Source organism: Magnolia sinica, chromosome 2 (genome assembly GCF_029962835.1).
Source record: "Magnolia sinica isolate HGM2019 chromosome 2, MsV1, whole genome shotgun sequence".
NCBI lineage: Eukaryota > Viridiplantae > Streptophyta > Magnoliopsida > Magnoliales > Magnoliaceae > Magnolia > Magnolia sinica.
Genome location: NC_080574.1, coordinates 139,686,051 through 139,705,126, shown reverse-complemented (window position 1 = coordinate 139,705,126; position 19,076 = coordinate 139,686,051). Strand labels below are relative to the sequence as shown.

Here is a 19,076-nt window from a genome sequence, read left to right as displayed (position 1 = left end):
TTTGAGAAATATTTATTATTCATTTACCACCAATTACTGTGGTAAATGTAAAATAAACATAGAGGGGTTTTTAACCGAAATTTTTAGGAACTATATGTATTCCTGTAACATGCTTTGACTCTTCATATTTTACAAAACATTCACCTGGCTGTATGAATGGAAGTTGAAAAGCTGAAATTACCATTGGTGGGGAGAAACACGTAAAACCTCTTTCCACCGGGCAAAGAAAGAAATTATACTCTGAAAAACCATCAACTATGTTGGCTCTTGTTTTGTTTTAGAAAATTCAATTTGACCACGAGTTGCTGGCCTAATTATAGGCTTAGGGATTGTCTTGATTCTCGGCCTAATTGTTTTGTGGAATCCAACGATTGGAGTGGATTTATTATAGTCGTTATCGTGGGCCTTGTAAAAATGAATGTTAGACATCTATCCTAATGGTTTCCTTTGGTGTGGCCCATCTGAATCACATATTAGTTTTTTTTTTTTTTTTTTTTTTAAAAAAACCTTGATCCTAACCTGGATTAAACAGCGAATGGTGGGCCCTGCAAGCCCATGTCCAACAAAAATGAGGCAAATCCAAATATCAGGGGAATTGGACCATTAAAAAAAAATGATGATTGAATGCAACTACTAAAAACTTTTTTGGGGCCGCAAAAGTTTTGGATCAAGCTTATATTTGTGTTTTCCCTTCATCCAGACCTGTGAGACCTTATCAAGAGGTTGGATGAAAATCAATATTGTAGTAGGCATTAGGAAGTTTTTAATGGTGGGCATTAAATCGCTACTTTTTCCTATTGTATAGCCCACTTGAGCTCCCGATCTGCTCTATTTCTGGGCTAATGCCGTAAAATGGTTTGGAAAAATGGACGGACAATGTAGATAAGCATCATGGTGAGCCACAGAGTTTTTCCAGCACTGACCTATTGGCACCATCAATGGGTAGGGGTGTACACCGAGTCAAACCAAGTTGAGCTAGCCTCAGCTCGACTTGGCTCGGCCACTAGTTGACCTCAGCTCGAACTTAGCTTGGCTCGGTCCTCAAGCCTGATTGGCCAGCTCGGCTCGGTTCAGTCAGCAGCTCGGGCCAAGTTCGAGCCGAGTTCACCATTGAGGCATTTTCACAAACACCTGGACTACACCTTGCAAAATCCCTCTATATGTGAAACAGAAGCAATGGTTTTACAGGTATTTTATCAAATACCTAAGCAACATAAAAACCAAGAGAAAAAAGGATATTTGTTTCATGTACATACCTTCCTTGCCACTAGCCACACTTTGTTGAGTTATTTTATCAAACACTTGGTGAGCAACATCAATGGCAAAGTAACCAAGTCACCGAACTGGTTCGATCCGAGTTCGATTCGCGCTAGATTCGATCCGAGTCGAGTCGAGTCGAGCGAGCTAACCGAGCTAGCTTGATTTGTGTACACCCCTATCAATGGGAGTGGATTAGGTGAGACCCCATATTCACCCAAGACAGTGCGACCCTTGACGTGGGCTTAATGTGTGTATTCTGTATCAACACCATTCATCCATTTTTCCAAATTATTTTAGGGCATTATCCCAAAAATGGAGTAGATCCAATTATCGAGTGGACCATACTATAGGAAACAAGGGTGATTAAAGGCCCTACGATTAAAAACTTCATAGGGTTACCTTAATGTTTTCATAGTGTTTATTTTCCGTAGAATCTATTAACAAGGTCCTATAAACCACCACAGTTTTAGATCAATGTGAAAATTGGTCCATCAGGGTTTCATGGGATGCCACATCACATGGACCATTCAGATTAGATGCCCATGACACGTGTGCAAAGGTGTGCACATGCACGAGTGAGCATGCCCCTCTCTCTCTCTCTCTCTCTCTCTCTCTCTCTCTCTATATATATATATATAGAGAGAGAGAGAGAGAGAGAGAGAGACCCACTCCACCAACTTTGGCCAATGCTACAATTACGTGTTGACATGGGACCAACTCTAACCATATACGAGGCCCACGTTAATGTTTGTAGGAAATCCACCTCATTCATCTTTTTTCCCAACTTATTTGAGGGCAAGGCAAAAACTAAGGCAAATCCAATGTTGAAAGTAAGCCCATATGACTAGTTGGAATCTGCATATTTTTGTCTCCATGTCATAAAATGAGCTGCAAAACGGATGGAATTGTTCTCACAAACATCAACACCCATGGCCCTTGTGTTAACCAAGACAGACATGCAATGAGGTTTTTCTATCCCACCGAACACACCCATGTATGAGGGAGACCCTCTGCATGCCGCCTCACATGCTACATTTTTGTGTGAGATCCATCCCGTTCATAAAACGACCCCATGTGTAGATGCCCTTAATAAATAAATAAATCCACTGCTCCATACATCAAAGGGGTCACAACATCAGGAATCAAAAAATGGGTTAGGAACATTTTCCTTTAGATTTATTTATTTGTCCATTAATTTTAAAATTTGTTGACAGACCGCCGGTTTTGGCAAAGATCATCCATACAGAGTGTGGACGCATCTATGATTGGCTTGGATCTCACATATGCTGCCAAATTAGTACTTGGATTGGCACTTGGATGGGCACCCTTTTACACACAAAAGCAGATCAGCTGGTGAGCCCAACGCCTTCAGCTAGTGGTGTTGGGCATGTGGGGCCCACATATTTTATATCCTGGCCATTCATATGTTTTGCAAGTTCATTTTAGGACATGAAGCATTTCCAAAGATCAAAGTAGACTAAATACCAATGGAAACAGTGTGATAATGCTGCTCACCCTTAAAACCTTGTTAAAGATGAAATACAGAAATAATCATATTTCAGTCAAGACTGACAGAAATAAGCATGCGAGTTTGTTCAAAAGCAGGTGGATTTCCGTCCATGGCAGCAGATTAGGTGCGGGCCACCTTAATGCATGTATTCTATATCCATCCCGTCCGTTTGTTTTGCCGGATCATTGTAGAGCATGCATTTTATGGGAACGGATTGGCTACTCCCCCTGCCATCAGCCAATGGCTGCTGGTTAGTGCTCTGTGCGCCCCATCAAGATGTAAGTGTTTCATCCATGCCATCCATCTATTCTTCTATATCATTTTATGGTATAAAATAAAATATGAGGTATATCACAATCTCAAGTGGACCACATTACAGGAAACAGTGTTGAATGAACATCGACCATTAAAACATTTTGGGGGACATAAAAGTTTTGGATCAAGCTGATCTTTGTTTTTAAAACTTTTTGGGGACATAAAAGTTTTGGATCAAGCTAATCTTTATTTTTTCCCTGGGTCTTCATGACTAATTAACAGATTGGATGTCAAATAAACAGTACACTGGGCCTTATGAGGATTTTAATGGTGGATATCCATCTGAGATTTATATCATTCTAATTTTTGGGTTCAAGCCCTAAAATGATTGTAAAAATGGATGAAACACATACATTATGGTTGGGCCCACGTAGCACCAACCACCAGCAAGGGAAACGAATTGGCTACTCCCCCTGCCACCGGCCCGGTGGCTGGTTGTCGGTGCTCCGTGGGCCCACCATGATGTATGTGTTTCATCTATTCCTTTAATCCATTTTTACATATTATTTTAGTGATTTATCCAAAATATGAGATGGATATAAATCTCAGGTGGACCACACCACAAGTAGTGATTGGATATCGAACATTAAAATCCTCCTAAGGCCTACTCTACTGTTTGTTTGACATCCAATCTCTTGATTAGGTCATATGCGCCTAGACGAAGGGAAAAAAATAAAAATCAGCTTGATTTAAAACTTTTATGGCCCCTAAAAGGTTTTTAATGGTTGGCGCTTAGTCAGCATTATTTCCTATAATGTGGTCCACTTGAGATTGGGATATGCCTCATATTTTTTGTCTCATACCATAAAATGATCCGTAAAAATAAATGAACGGAATGAATGAAACACATATATTATGATGGGCGCACAGAGCACCGACCACCAACCATTAGCTGGTTGCTGGGAGTGCCCATGCGTTTCCCCAGCAACGGGGTGGTGGCAGGCAAGTAGGCATTAGGAAATGGATTGTCCGCTCACCTGCCACCTGCCAATGGTTGGTGGTCGGTGCTCTATGTGTCCCATCATGATATATGTGTTTCATCCATGCCGTCCATCTATTTTTTTAGATCATTTTATTGTATGAGAGTAAAAATGAGGTATATCCCAATCTCAAATGGACCACATTACAGGAAACAGTGTTAAATGAATTCCCACCATTAAAAACTTTTTGGGGGCCATAAAAGTTTTGGATGAAGCTGATCTTTGTTTTCTCCCTTCATCTAGGTCTGTATGACCTAATCAACATATTGGATGTCAAATAAACAGTACAATGGGCCTTAGGAGGATTTTAATGGTGGATATCTAATCACTATTGTTTTCGTATGATGTGGTCCACCTGAAATTTATATTCTTTTTTTTTTTTGTATCAAGCCCTAAAATGATCTATAAAAATGGATGAACGGGATGGATGAAGCACATGCATCATGGTGGGGCCCACAGGGCACCAACCACCAGCCAAGGGGATGGTGGTATTGGCTGGTGGTAGGGGGAGTAGCCAATCCGTTCCCCATTTTATATCCATCCCGGCCCCACACCTACCTTCTCGTCGCAGGCTTTCGCCGGCAATCCGTGTACGGAGTTTTCAGGTTCCGGCCACGTGCAAAAATCCCTAACCAGATAAAAATCTCCGCCGTCATAAATGAGTGGCCGTATTCCACTTGTTTAGCCACCCCAGTGCAGAATCAATACCAATACCTCAGTGTTGAAACGAGGTATCTTTCACTCAGTCTACCACTTGAGCTATATATCTGGGTGTATTCCACTATCCTTGAATCGAATTATCAGGTCCTTCTTCGCCGGAAAAGCTTCTAAATGGCCGAGAAAAGCAAGATCCTCATCATCGGTGGGACTGGTTACATCGGAAAGTTCGTCGTGGAAGCTAGCGCGAAAGCCGAGCACCCCACGTTTGCTCTGATCAGAGAAAGCACCGTTTCCGATCTTGAGAAGGCTAAACTCATCGAGAATTTCAAGAACCATGGCGTCACTTTGGTCTTCGTAAGGGCCCTTTACAAGCTCTCCCTATTTTCCATTTCTAGCTGAGATATTCGTTGATGGATGAGATTTTTTTTAAAAAAAAATTTGACCTGTTTAAGGGAGATATTTACGATCATGGGAGCCTGGTGAAAGCGATAAAGGGGGTAGATGTTGTCATTTCTACAGTGGGCCATGGGCAGCTGGCAGATCAGACGAAGATCATCGCCGCCATTAAAGAAGCTGGAAATGTTAAGGTAACCATAAACCCTACTCCCTCTCTACTTCTCTCTAAAGTTTTAGACTATGTTCTAATGAATTTGGGTATTTCAGGGTGTGTTTGGTTGCACCGTTGTTTGTGAAATGTCATGGTATTTTGCACCAAATTGGACTGACTGAACATGGAATGTCATGAAATTCATGATATTTGGTACAACCAAAAGCACCCTAAATTATGAAAATCATGAAGAAAAAAAGAAATAAAGTTAAAAAGGTAAGGTAGTGGGAGGAGTATTACATTGAACGTGAGAAAGTGGTTCCCAAGGGCATTGATAATACCATAAGACCCATAACTTGAATTTTGAGAGATGATCACATACACTCCAGTGGAATTTTTTTGTAATTCCATCTTGGGTACGGCGCAATGTCTGCCTCTGCCACAGGGGGGTTGGAAATTGGAATGGGATTCGACAGGAGTGAAATGGAGAAGAGGCCCTTCCATGCACCTGATACATTCATTGGTTGTCGTGAGCATTTCCTGACCCAAAAATCAGGCCGGCCCACTCATCATGTCATCTGCTGAAATGCATTTTGAACGTGGACTGTTGTTTAGTTTTTCTGTCTTTTTTCCTTTAAAAAAAGTGGCCTAAGGGATGGGTGGACTGACCTGATTTTTGGGCTCAGGTATGTTCAAGGAGGTCACCACCTGATGAACCGCCGGGATCTGCCCTGGATGGCCCCTTTACCCATTCAATCAATCCTGCCCCTTTGTGGGGCTCATGGCCTATGCTACAATAAAATACCATCGCTTGACAGAGTCGGTTTCATTAGGTGAGATATATTTGTATTATTCTCATTGACAGTAAGTTGGGATTGGCATGGCAGAAACAGAACCCCTAACAGATTTATTGATTTAAATTCAATACAAAAGCTACCCAACAACTTGTAGAATAAGCTCATTATATGACATGGTGAGTGATATCGTTCTCGCATCCAAACAGTCCATAAGGTGCATCCCTTCAAGTTCACCCCATGTCCCAAGAATCAACCCAATCCAACACACAGGTGGGTTACATGCCACTGGAAACATTTGGGATGTGAAGGCCCACAATTAAAGCCTTCCAGATTGAATGTGGGGCCCATCATGTTTTGCATATGCCGTCCAATCCATTTAGAAGATCCACTAGCATGAATGGACACGGATACCCCAAGGTTCAGGCCATTCCAAAACTCAAGTGGGCAACACCATGTGATTTTGGAGTTTTACTCGTGATTTTACATGGTGTGGCCCACCTGAGTTTTGGATCATCACATTTTTTTTTTCCACCTCCAAGGAGAGCATGAGTGGACACACGTGATGAACTGATTAAATGTCATGCACACATCAAGGTAGGCCCCACACACCATGTTGTCGAATAAGCTTATTTTTACAAACGTAGTAGAGAACTGTTCTCAACAATAAAACATACAGGACCTGCCAGATTCCTTGAGTAAAGCAAAAAAAGAATAGGATAGGCTCGCAAGCCATACAAAATATGCATTTTGCCTTTGGCAACAATGTCCATGAAAATTTGGGCAAGTTCCAATGTTTTGCATCATAACAGCAAGGGCCTGATTTCGAGATACTATGAGACATTGGCTGCTATGTGCTGCACCTGATGGAGAGCTCAGGTCAATCCATTGGATTCTCACTATTCCAATACAAGTAGGAGTGCTATAACTTGTAGTTCTCTAAGAGCAGCGGATCATTTCTCCTATAATACATGTATGCATGCAGTATTCCGATACAAGTAGTACTGTAACTTGTAGTTCTCTTACAGCAGCAGATCATTCCACAGTCCCTGCCATGCACACACCTATACACGTGCCCCCATCCACCCACTCTATCAAGGACCAAAAACAATAAAGTATTAAATGAAGGTGATGGGGACATCACGCGCACTCACGCCGCCCCCCCTACACATGTACGTACATAGAAGGAGGACCCCACCATCGATTTGGCTCGATGACGACGTCCAGGGAGGGCCTCTTAGTTAGAAGTCAAGTTTTGGTTTAAAAAAGTGGCCCGATAGTCAAGAAAAGCCCACCATGGGATCTCATGACCGTGACCCACTCGTCGGATTGGTTTTATATTTTACGTTTTGCTTATTGTTATTATTTAGAACATCTTGAACACTTTAGATTTCCTTGTTTGGTTTTTATTTTAATTTACTTCATCGCCAAGTAATAGGTGTCGCACATGGTGCGAGTTTTTGGGTATAGGGTTCTCCCTATAAATAGGCACCCCTTGTAGTTCTTTTCGTTCATTGAATTTAATAAAAAATTCCTGCTTTATTTTTCTGCTCTCTTCGTGAGTTGTGGAAGAATTCAAAAGTGGGTGCGAAGCCCTCCCTTTTCGAAGGGCTAACTACCGTGGTGCGAAGCCACATCGATCCCAATTCACCCCCATCTTCCATCATCTTTTTTTTTTCCATATTCCCTCACCATCCGTACTTCGAATTTGTCCTTTTGTTGCATCAGATTTCTTCATTATAGCAGGTTTCTAGATTTCGCCCCGCAGGCGAGTTGAAACTTCGGCGGAGCACCACGCACAAATCGTACATCGGATCGAGCTGAGATTTGAGATTTTTGGAGTCCATCCCTGGCCGACCAGGGCCAAGGTGGCCTTTTTCTGAATAGTTGGCCTCACACACGTGCGGCCGGGATCACACGCACGTCCGTCTGGGCCATTGTTGCTGTCCACACGCGACATTATCTTTTGGCTCAGGTTTTTATCCTCTCATAGCCGCTTTTCATGAATCCTAACTTTAGATTACATGATCCCTAATTGATTTGCCCATTTTTTATCACCTTAGGGTTCCTTGAATTGAAATTAGGGAATCTCTTAGATTAGGGACTGATTTTTTATGTATGAGTAGTTGATTTTATTTTCCTTTGACATCGTTTGGTTTATAATTTTTATTGGTCCAGTCCTAGCCTGTGTCGGCTTGGACCCGCATAGATTCCCCTTTTTAATTGTATGTTTGGATTTTCATGTGAGACGTGGAATTTGTGTGATTGTTTCTGAATTGGTAGGATCTAAGCCTGAAATCTTGCATATCATATTTAATTTTCCATGTCCTGCATCAAAAGGTCTTTTATAAAAGGGTGAAGCTTTGTTATACTATTTTAAGAGAGGAAAAATAGAACTTTAAATAAAATATTTAAAGATCAAGATCCTCATAAAAGATATGGTAGGTTTGATGAATGGTGGATTAAGACATAATTACTTCAGAACTTATAGGGTCTTTGTGCATCAGAACATGAATTGTCTCAATGCATCCGTTTTGGAAAAATGGAGTCCATTGTTCATAGATCTAGATGGTTGATGGTATGCACCCTCCATGGATGGGGTTTGACCTATATTCTTCCCAATTTTAAGATACTGACGCTGTTTTTCCATTTGTCTAGACTGTTGTTGTATATTCTCCGTAACTGTTCATTTTTTGGCTGCTCATAGAAGGGCTTGGATCTTCCAACCTAGGAGCTCTTTGTGGGTTGCCCCATCCATGATGCTGTTTTATCAGATCAGTGATCTGGATCATCCACCAAGTCTACTACTTCATAAACTAGTGCATCAGGACACTACTCACATTTTAATGCATCAGAATTCATAATTTCTCCAGTTCCTTACAGTTTTCTCTTGTATTTTTGAGGAGAGATTTGAGAAATCACCAGCTGAGCTCGAGATGGGAACCCACCCATCTAAAGCATCTCTACGTTACAAATGGTACCTTTTCTGAGGCATTTGAGACCATTGGTATTTGGCATTATCGCCTGGAAGTGAAACAATATAAAAGAAATTGTAGAACAATCTCACTCTCTGAATGTTTGCAAAGTTCAACAAGTAAATGTGGGTTGGTGCTTCGTTCTAGCTGAACTACTTGTCAACCATCCATTGCTTGTCATTGATATTATGACTTTTGAGTAAGATGTTCTCTATGTTTTTTAGACCATAAAACATCCATATAGTGGGTATTCATCATCATCATAATAATGATAATATTATTATTATTATTACTACTGCTGCTTCTGCCGCCGCCTTCGTAGATAACATACGCGTTGTTTTAGTGGTGTGTTTTTAGTGAGAGGGATTCACATCCTTGCATTGTAATTTTTTGCCAACTTCATCACTTTATGAAACTCAGTCAATATGCTGAGTTAGTGCAAACTCAAACGCGTTTAGGAGAAATTGGCTGATTCATATACCGACTTGACTCGAGTCATATGGGATAGCTCCTTCTTACATTGATCCAAATTGACTTCCAAGCTTGTAAACAATGGCTAGCTTAATTACCTAATGTGATATGTATGTCGTAACGGTAATGATGCAGGACAATTAACCACTTGCTCTTAAAGCTCGAACTGTTAGAGCATGGCGAATCAATCCCTTTATCTCATAGCTCAGGCCCCACATCTCATGGGTTAGGACCTCGGACGAACCCCCCTTATGGGCCCCAAATCACATAGGTATTGCCTCACGCGAGCCACCCGCCTCACACGGGCCACTCACCCCGAGTGTGCTCCTGCATCCCATAGGGCACCCCACTCGAGCCCAGTGTAAAAATGCCCCTGCATTAATCACCCCCGATGGGGAGTCTCAAACATGAGACCTCCCGCTTCGATACCAATTTGATGCAGGACAATTAACCACTTGCTCTAAAAGCTCGAACTGTTAGAGCATGGCAAATCAATCCCTTTATCTCATAGCGCAGGCCCCACATCTCATGGGTTAGGACCTCGGGCGAACCCCCCTCGTGGGCACCAAATCACATGGGTAACGCCTCACACAGGCTGCCCACCCCAAGCGTGCCCCCGCATCCCACAAGCCACCCCACTCGGGCTCGGTGTGAAAATGCCCCTGCATTAGGTAATGGACAAATATGTGGGCCATTATAACATAATATTTTGGCGCACTGGTGACCATAATGGTTCATATTGCAGGCCCACATTGGGTTCCTTACGAGCGATACCAACCCAATATATTGGTTGTTTTAATGCTGTCTGTAAAAACCATGATCTATGCTGAAAACATTTTTCTCTCAAATAAGATAGTGTTATTTCATTCACAAGAGAACCCTATTTTGAATTGGTGAAAATCTGCCACAGTTGAATCTTATTATTGTCTTACTAAGATTGGATATGGGTTATGATAATTAAACTCTGACTTGACTTGCTCACACGGCCACGATAGTAAAAGGGAGGACAAAGAAAATTTTGCTTATCTGCACGCCTCGTTTTAAGTCAATGGAACACAATCATAAAGTCTAGATGAGTGAAAAAAGAAAAGACAGCAATTTTTCACTATCGTCATGTGCTACCAAATCATATCCCTGTTTTAAATATGACTGTAGCTTGCTAACCAACAGCTTGTTGAATTGATAAAGGGAGAAAAAACAATTGCATTTAGTTATGGTGAGGGACATTAATGGTTTTACTATTGCATGTACAGACACTGTTGGTCAATTGGTTGGTGACATCTCAAGGTTTCAGTTAGTGTTTTCAGCCATGCCCTAGCAGCTAGATGATCTTCAAACAGTTGTATTTTGAATTACATGCTTGATACAGCTGAGACCCGGGTGTGTGTTGTAGAGATTCTTTCCATCTGAGTTTGGAAATGATGTGGATTGCGTCCATGCAGTTGAGCCGGCAAAGAGTGCATTCGCAACCAAGGCTCGGATCCGGCGGGCTGTTGAGGCTGAAGGGATACCATACACATACGTCTCCACCAACTGCTTTGCTGCATATTTCCTCCCGTCGTTGGGACAGGCGGGAGCCACATCTCCCCCCAGGGACAAGGTTGTTAGCTTAGGGGATGGGAACCCCAAAGGCAAGCAACACGAGCTCACAACCACCCCATGCCCGTCTTAAAATAGTCTTTTATGCACAAGTAGTATCTGCAAACATGAATTGAATTGAACTCGTCTATCATCCCGTCTAACTCTCCAGTGCCACCTCTCAGCTTTTTCACTGTCACCACATCCAACACTAACTTGTGTCTGGGTCAAAGTTACATCAGTTACATTCACATTTGCATTCATGCATACTTGTACCTTTTTTTAAAATCATACTTATACATAGGATATGTACATGTATAACTTGAAAATGGCATTGAATCTGTAATTCAATATGGCCACCTTAGAACAGTCCTTTGAGTTACGTATTGTGCCTAAGGTTGCATGTTGAGAAGTGCACAAATCCTATTGTGTGTCATTTGGATGCCAGTAGGCGGTGTTTCCTTCCTATGATTTTTTGGGAAATCCCAGCTGTGCCTCAAGCTGGTTTGTCTTCATCAAACCAGCTTGAAATGGCAAATGAGCTCAATATGCCAAAGAACCAAATTGAGCACCATGGACATTATGTTGCATGAAAATATACTAACCTCCAAAGGCTGCTTAATATGTGCTTAATTTGCAAATACCAATACAAAGGAGTAGCATATAACCAGTAATACTGAATGCGAAATTGCCTAGCTTGCCTTGATGTATGCTGGTCTCTTTTCTAATAGATCACCACCGCCTTTCCATTTGCAGCGATTTTTGTCAATGAAGAAGACATTGGCACATTTACCATCAAAGCTGTGGATGACCCTAGAACCTTGAACAAGATCCTCTATCTAAGACCCCCTGCTAATATCTACTCCTTCAATGATGTTGTTTCCCTATGGGAGAAGAAGATCGGAAAGACCCTTGAAAGGATTTATGTTCCAGAGGAGCAACTACTCAAGAATATCCAAGGTCAGTAAGGACTCCACTAGTATTTAGAATTTGAGATGATACTGTCAAATATCAATCTGAAAATCTTTCTTTTGATTGCCGAGTTCAATTCATTTGAGTTAATGAAGGAATAACAGGAACCAATGATGAAAAGCATTGGTAGTTCAGCCCAGCCAACCTGTAGGTTGCATTTGGATGCACAAGAGAATTGAATTGCGGACACTGTTTTTACCAAAGAGAAAATCACAAATAACTAAATGATGTTCCTAGCATTTGAAATGCAGAAGTAACCCCAAAATTACAATTAAGTTTTTTATAGTTGAACTTGAAAGTAACGTAATTGCAATTTGGGACCCACACCCTTGGTGTTATTGTAGATGAGAAACTTGAATGTTGGTTATTTCCTCTTATATTATAATTTTAATTGCAATTTACTTTGATAGTGCATCTAAGACAGCTATAGCCTGTGGTACTGCAATTTACATTCTTGCCATACTCCAGCATTTCGTGGAGATAGGGAGCCTACTTTGACTGATCTCCATTCTTCTTCATCACAGAGTCTCCAATTCCTTTGAACATGGCGATCGGACACTCAGTGTTCGTGAAGGGAGACCACACCAACTTTGAGATCAAACCATCCTTCGGCGTGGAGGCATCACAGCTCTATCCCGATGTCAAGTACACCACCGTAGAGGAGTACCTGGATCAGTTCATCTGAGTAATATCCGTCTCTATATCAAGCTTACTGCTTTCACTTAATAAGTATTCAGGGTGTGCTTTTGGAGCGAGGGAGATTTGAGTTCAAATGCTTATTGTTCCTTTTTGAAGTTCCAGCAGAGCATATGATGTGAGTAAAATGTAGTTGTTATATCCAGTCATCAAGAACTATTAACTATTTTGATTTTACCTATTCTGGTGGTCAGTGTTAAAAGAAGCTGAGATGCATGTGAGGGATATGAATTAGAGCCTTCATGGTTATAATTCAAGAGGAATTAGAATTATGTGATACTTGAACCTTGGGTTCGTACAAGTGGTGCCCATGGTGCGTTTATCCAAACTATTGATCTGATGGGACCCGTGGTGGAAAGGGGACTCCCCGATACTCTCCCCAGTTGGAGGATAGATGCATACAACCTTTAGCTGATTGCCATTGAGTGTGGATTATTGCTATATTTTCTTCTTAACCGTCTGTTTGCGTGCTAGTGATCAGAGGGTTGTTCTGTTGAAGAGGGATACTTGTGCAATTCCCTTTCAACAGTGGGCCCCACCAAATCACTAGTCTGGATCAGTGAACCATCTGGCACCACTCTTAAGAACTCGAGGCTCATAGGTAATGTACATATCCTGTTATGAGAACTGCTAGTTACACTCTTGCCTCATATCTGGAGCCAGTCATGGATGTAAAACTGCAGTGTGTCATTAGGCAATCATCACCATAGATGCTAAAGAGGCCAATACGATCAGTAGGTAGGCTGGATACAGACATTTGAGCCACTAGTCAGTTTATCTTATCCTCTCAGGTGTGGCCCACCTGATGATCATATAGCGATGGCTTCTAGATGCAGCATCTACATGTTGAGATTGCCCACCCAATGATAATCTTGTAAATCCAAACACTATTATATAAGCTAGAGATGAAGAATTTCTAAAAAATGTCTATCTTATGAAGACTAGATATGTAAGAATAAATAATAATAAAAAATAAATAAAATAAAATTACTGGGTCTAATATTACTTTAACTAGTAGAAGCATAAATACAAATAGTGAAGTAGAACCAGAACCTAAAAGGAGCACGAGAGCTCAAAAAGAGGCTAACGTAGGAGACGAGTTTTTCACTTTCTTGTTAGAAGATGATTAGATCATATCGAACAACACCCGAGAACTCATAGACCTTTCTCCTGGGAATAAACATATAGGGTGTGAGTGGGTGTTTAAAAATAAACTTAAACCAGATAGGTCTATAGATAAGTTTAAAGGTAAATTGGTCACAAAAGGATTTAGACTAAAAGAAAGATATGATTACTTTGAAACCTATTCACCTGTAACTAGAATTTCAACAATCAGGGTATTAGTTGCAATAACATCCATATACAAGCTAGTAGTATATCAAATGGATGTTAAAATAGTGTTTCTAAATAGAGAATTAGAAGAAGAAATTTACATTAAGCAACCTGAATGTTATATAATTCCAGGAAAAGAAAAGAAAGTGTGTGGGTTAATCAAGTCCTTGTACGATTTAAAACAAGCTCCTAAGTAATAGAATGAGAAATTAGACAATGTTTTAAAGTCAAATGGATATCTAATAAATGGTGTGGATAGATGTGTATATAGTAAATTCTCTAGTAATGATGGTGATATAATCTGTCTATATATTGATGATATGATTAGCTTTGAAACCAATGTTAAGTTACTCAATTTGACTAAAAAACTCATCTTCTAACCTTACTGTGAAAGATTTAAGAGAAGCAAGTATAATATTAGGCATTCAGGTAATCAGAAAAGATAATAGCATTATTCTGTCTCAATCTCATTACATTCAAAAAATATTTAAAAAATTTGATCACTTTGATTGCTTATCTTTTAGTACACCTTATGATCATACTCTGCATCTCAAGAAGAATACAGGAAGTAGTGTATCTCAACTTGAATATTCTCAAGTAATTGGTAGCCTAATGTATCTGATGAACTGCACTAGACCCGATATTGCATTTGCAGTAGGTAGGCTAAGCAGATATACATATAATCCTGAATATGATCATTGGAATGCATTGAATAGAATATTGAAATAGATGAAATGTATTTTTGCATATGATATTCATTATATAGGTTATCTTCCTGTATTAGAAGGGTACAGTGATGCCAATTGCATCCACAAGTAGATACGTTTTCACCTTTGGTGGAGGTACTATATCTTAGAAGTCTACTAAAATAGACTCGCATTACTCGGTCGACTATGGGATCTGAGTTTGTCACTTTAGAAAAGGCAGGATCAGAAGCTGAATGACTTAGAAATCTGTTAACAGGTATACCTTTGTAGTCAAAACCTGTATCTGTTATGTATATTTACTGTGATTGTTAAGCAGCTATTTGTAAGGGTCATGAGTAAAATATATAATGGTAAAAGCAGACACATTAGACTTCAACAGAATATTGTGAGACACAATTGAATGATGAAATTATAGTTGTTGATTTTATACATTCAGAAAAGAATTTGGTAGATCCTCTGATCAAATGACTATCTAAAGGATTAGTCATTGAAACATTAAAGGGAATGGGGTTGATCCTAACTAAATGAATTACAGCAGCCCAACGTATACAAGTAGAGATCTCATGCGATAAGTTCAATGGGTAAACAACAAGACACTAGGAGACTGGGTAGCACTGCAAAGAACTTGTTCATTCCTATGGTGTAGGTAGTGCAAGCATGTAGAAGAGAATACGTTTTTGAACTCTTAATGAATCCATAACCAAATGTGGTGGTGTATCCAGTTGTTGTGTGCACTTGATGGAATTCAATTATATGAGTGTGAAAGTGAAGTCGTTTCCTATGAGAATATATAGGCCGTTTCTCTATGGCACTCATGAAAATCCATGTAAACGTGCATGGTAAAAGGGCATCAAACCGTATAACCAGTTGTTGTGGAAAAGTTGTGTAAATGATATGTATAACATTTACACTTAAAGGCTCAAGTTAAAGACTGATAGTCACCTGATTCCTATAAACTTATCTTGCTTACTCTAAATGCCAATTAAAGTCTTATAGACATCAACACTATTACACAATTCTTCTATCTTATGGCGAAGTGTTTTCAATTTGAAACATGTGGGGATCGTTGTATTTTAAAAAATTTTAAAATAATTTTGTTTCAGAATTCAAAGTTCTCTCGATGTTTCTTTTTTTAAGTGTTTTGTTTTTAGTGTATTTCTCGTCCTATATCAGAAATGACCCAAAGAAAAACTTAAGTATATAAGAGATGAGTTTTGCATGGGATTTAAGCCTCTGCTCAAGGAGCATGTGAATTTAGTCTAATGGAGGGCTATGTCATTAGATCGAACCTATGCCATTAACCACGCGCGTCGAGCCGTGTCGGGGACGTTGTCATGAACGTGCGTGCACACTTGCTGCGTCAGGCTGAGTCTATGTGAGGACTGAGAGTACACTCGCACTAACAATTTTGTTCTGCACTCTACGAGTATGCTCACACCTGTCGATTTTGCGTAAATTTCAAATCAGGGGCACATCTGTTCGGGTGGTCGCACCAACAAACCCAACCCATTTGAAACAGTGTTTTAAGCACCTAATCATGGTCTATATATAGACCTAATCCTTTTACGAATTCATTCATTAAAAACCAACGATTTCTCTCTGATTCTTTAAAATAAGTCACTGGTTTGATGTTTTGTAACCAAGTTCATTGTCGAGTCAACTCACTTCGGTGAAGTTTTAAATGCTGGTTCGAGCCCGTGTACAGTAAGTGTACCATTGGGACCATGTAATAGTCATTATATCTTAGTGGCCAACTCTTTAAGATTCATATTGCACTTGGGACGCGGTTCAAGGAGGGCATATTTGGTTTCAAGCCAAGTGACCCATCACACATCGAGTCAAACAAATAAGTCATCTTCTATTTTTTTTAAATTTAATTTTATTTATCTGAATATTATTTATTGTTTTTGACACATTAGTTCCAACCGTAGATATACAAATAAAGGGTAACTCATCGCGATTAAGTGAAAATACAAAAATCAGCCTGATTCAAATGTCAGGCAGGCCACACCGTGTATTTAACCATTTTAAGAGTAGTTTTGGATTGATCCTATTAGTGTAGTTTATAGTCTTTGCGATGGTTATCACAAATAGAATAAATGCACGTGCAAGACAGCGGTGGTGCTTGAATATTATATAACCCTTTTGTGGCAGAAATCTCGAGGACAGCTTCAGCGTTTTGGGCTATTCGGACCTTGCTCGTATATGCGTCTCGCAAAGATGCCATCAGGCATATAAAATTCTACAATAATGCTGCGGTTCCTGTGTGGCCGTGTGGGTTTATGCTCTGTTCGGCAAACTGTGGATCCGCTCCAACCTTGTACATCTATAAGCCAATCCAGACTTTCCAGATTATGGGTCCCTTTGTAGATGGACCCTAGTCCATACCATGCAGATGGCATGACTGGATGGTTAGAAAGAAAGTGGTGAGGTCCCAAGTTCAATTGAGAAAATCACATGTTAAGGTCACCCGTTCAGTGATTTGTGACCAAACATGCCAGCATGCATGATCTAAAGTGCTCATCACGTGGGCCCCACTGTGTTGATTCCTTTATCCAACAATCAAGCTGCCCTGATCATTTGGTGGGCTACACATGTACATTCAATGTAGACCATCTACTCTTCTGAACATGATGAATGGACCACTTTGAAAAGTGGGCCACACCTGATGAGCGGCTTGGATCTCCCCAACTAGCGTCTGCATACATGGGTTAATCTTATCCTTTGAGTCTGTGGCCAGAAAATAGGTAGCCTAGAAGTGAACTGCGGCAACGATCGTCATAATCAACTGACGGAAAGGCTCTAGTTTCTTGGGCAGGGTCTTCGAATGTGGGGGACGGATTGGGTACTACTCCTCACCTAGCTAGAGACGTACGGTCCTGTCAGGGCCTCTGTGGGGCCACCATGATATATTTGTTTTATCCAAGCCGTTTATTCATTTTGAATGATCATTTTAAAGGTAGAACCAAAAAATGAGGGAGATCAAAGGCTCGAGTGGACCACACCACATGAAGCAGTGGTGTCAATGACCCCTGCCGTTGAAGCATTCCTAAGACGTGATGTTTATTTGTCATCCAACCTGTTCATGAGATCACATACGTAAAGGGAAAACATAAATATCAGTTCGCTCCAAAACTTGTGTGACCTCAGGAGTTTTTCAACGGTGGGCATTCAATCCTCTTTGTTTCATGTGGTGTGGTCCACTTGAGCATTTCATTTACTTATGTTTTTTTTTTTTTTTTTGCTCATCGCCTAAAATGATTTTTCAAAAAGACATACATCATGGTGGTGGCCTCACATAGCCCCTGACAGGACCGTCTGCCTCTAGCTAGGTCCTTGTGGGGGTGGTACCCGATCCCCGCCCTCCAATGTGGGTGAGTTTTATGGCATGATCCATCCGCACCAATGGTCTCGATCACTAAATGATAGGCCCCCTCAAAACTTTAGCAGATCATGATTGTTGATAAGCAAGCGCTTAAAAATTACTCAAAACTTGCATCCATAACATAAAGTAACTCAATTAAACTGTTCAAACTTCAAACTTGAGTCCCATATTAAATGTATCATGAACTAGAAACTAGGCAATTTTGATTATTTAACTATGGGATTATGAATGGTTAGAAATTAAAATATCCAATCATCCTATTTCGGAAAATAGGCATACAAATCAGAGGTTTGGATGGTTAAACTGATATGATCTTTGGACTGTGAGTTAGCAATATTGGGGTCACAGTTTAGTTGGCTTGAATGAGTTAATATGTGCCGCCTGTAAGATTTCTGAATACCTACATATCAAGCGTGGTACTCATGTAAATGGGAAGTTTATAAGTCTTGATAACTCCAAGAATCTGCTTCAGGAAAATTAAATATATATTTATATTTGTTTAGATATAAATATATTTATTTTCTAATGATACTAGCCAAAAATTTTGTAAAACTTGCAAGTTGCAACCCAATCATCTGCTTACTATATTTGTAGAATAAGCTTATTTTATAAAGCCCCACGATGGCGTATATATGTACGGCACCGAACAACCATAACAGCTGAATATCCAGAAAATCAGATTAATGTGATCATCAAGTGTGTAAATTTGAACTTATTTGGTGGTTGTCCATTGTTTTGTATGGCATATGGCTGGTGTGATGAATTTTTTATAGGCCTTATTTATTTTTTCGGGAAAATCCTATGATCGTGATGGGAAGACGGTTGACCACATCATGGAAAACAACGGAATCTCATTTTTGATGGTGTGTTTGGCCGGGACGAGGTGCATGTCTT

At 40.2% G+C, this 19,076-nt stretch overlaps 1 protein-coding gene and 1 long non-coding RNA gene across 4 annotated transcripts; both read left to right on the top strand.

Moving 5' to 3' along the window:
* The first annotated feature begins 4,767 nt into the window (after positions 1-4,767).
* LOC131237958 (eugenol synthase 2-like) lies at positions 4,768-12,935 on the top strand. 3 transcript variants are annotated; one of them, XM_058236077.1, is made up of 6 exons: positions 4,768-5,079; positions 5,178-5,312; positions 10,766-10,799; positions 10,955-11,143; positions 11,847-12,050; positions 12,587-12,935. In XM_058236077.1, exons 1-6 carry the CDS (start codon positions 4,897-4,899, stop codon positions 12,745-12,747), a joined length of 906 nt encoding a protein of 301 aa, XP_058092060.1. In that variant the 5' UTR covers positions 4,768-4,896; the 3' UTR covers positions 12,748-12,935. The 3 variants fall into 3 exon arrangements, with proteins under 3 accessions (XP_058092060.1, XP_058092061.1, XP_058092059.1); XM_058236078.1 differs by lacking the exon at positions 10,766-10,799 and having other exon boundaries at positions 4,770-5,079; positions 10,906-11,143; positions 11,865-12,050; XM_058236076.1 differs by lacking the exon at positions 10,766-10,799 and having other exon boundaries at positions 4,770-5,079; positions 10,906-11,143.
* On the top strand, positions 5,331-9,179 carry LOC131237959 (uncharacterized). Its single transcript, XR_009167465.1, has 2 exons — positions 5,331-7,194; positions 8,407-9,179. It is a non-coding gene; the product is annotated as an uncharacterized LOC131237959 (long non-coding RNA).
* Positions 12,936-19,076: the final 6,141 nt, after the last annotated feature.

Bases quoted from the DNA above. Each gene is read 5' to 3' on its own strand.
- LOC131237958 (XM_058236076.1), top strand. From the start codon at position 4,897: ATGGCCGAGAAAAGCAAGATCCTCATCATCGGTGGGACTGGTTACATC. The intron at 5,080-5,177 runs GTAAGGGCCCTT...GACCTGTTTAAG, and splicing joins ATGGCGTCACTTTGGTCTTC to GGAGATATTTACGATCATGG. The intron at 5,313-10,905 runs GTAACCATAAAC...TGTGTGTTGTAG, and splicing joins AAGAAGCTGGAAATGTTAAG to AGATTCTTTCCATCTGAGTT.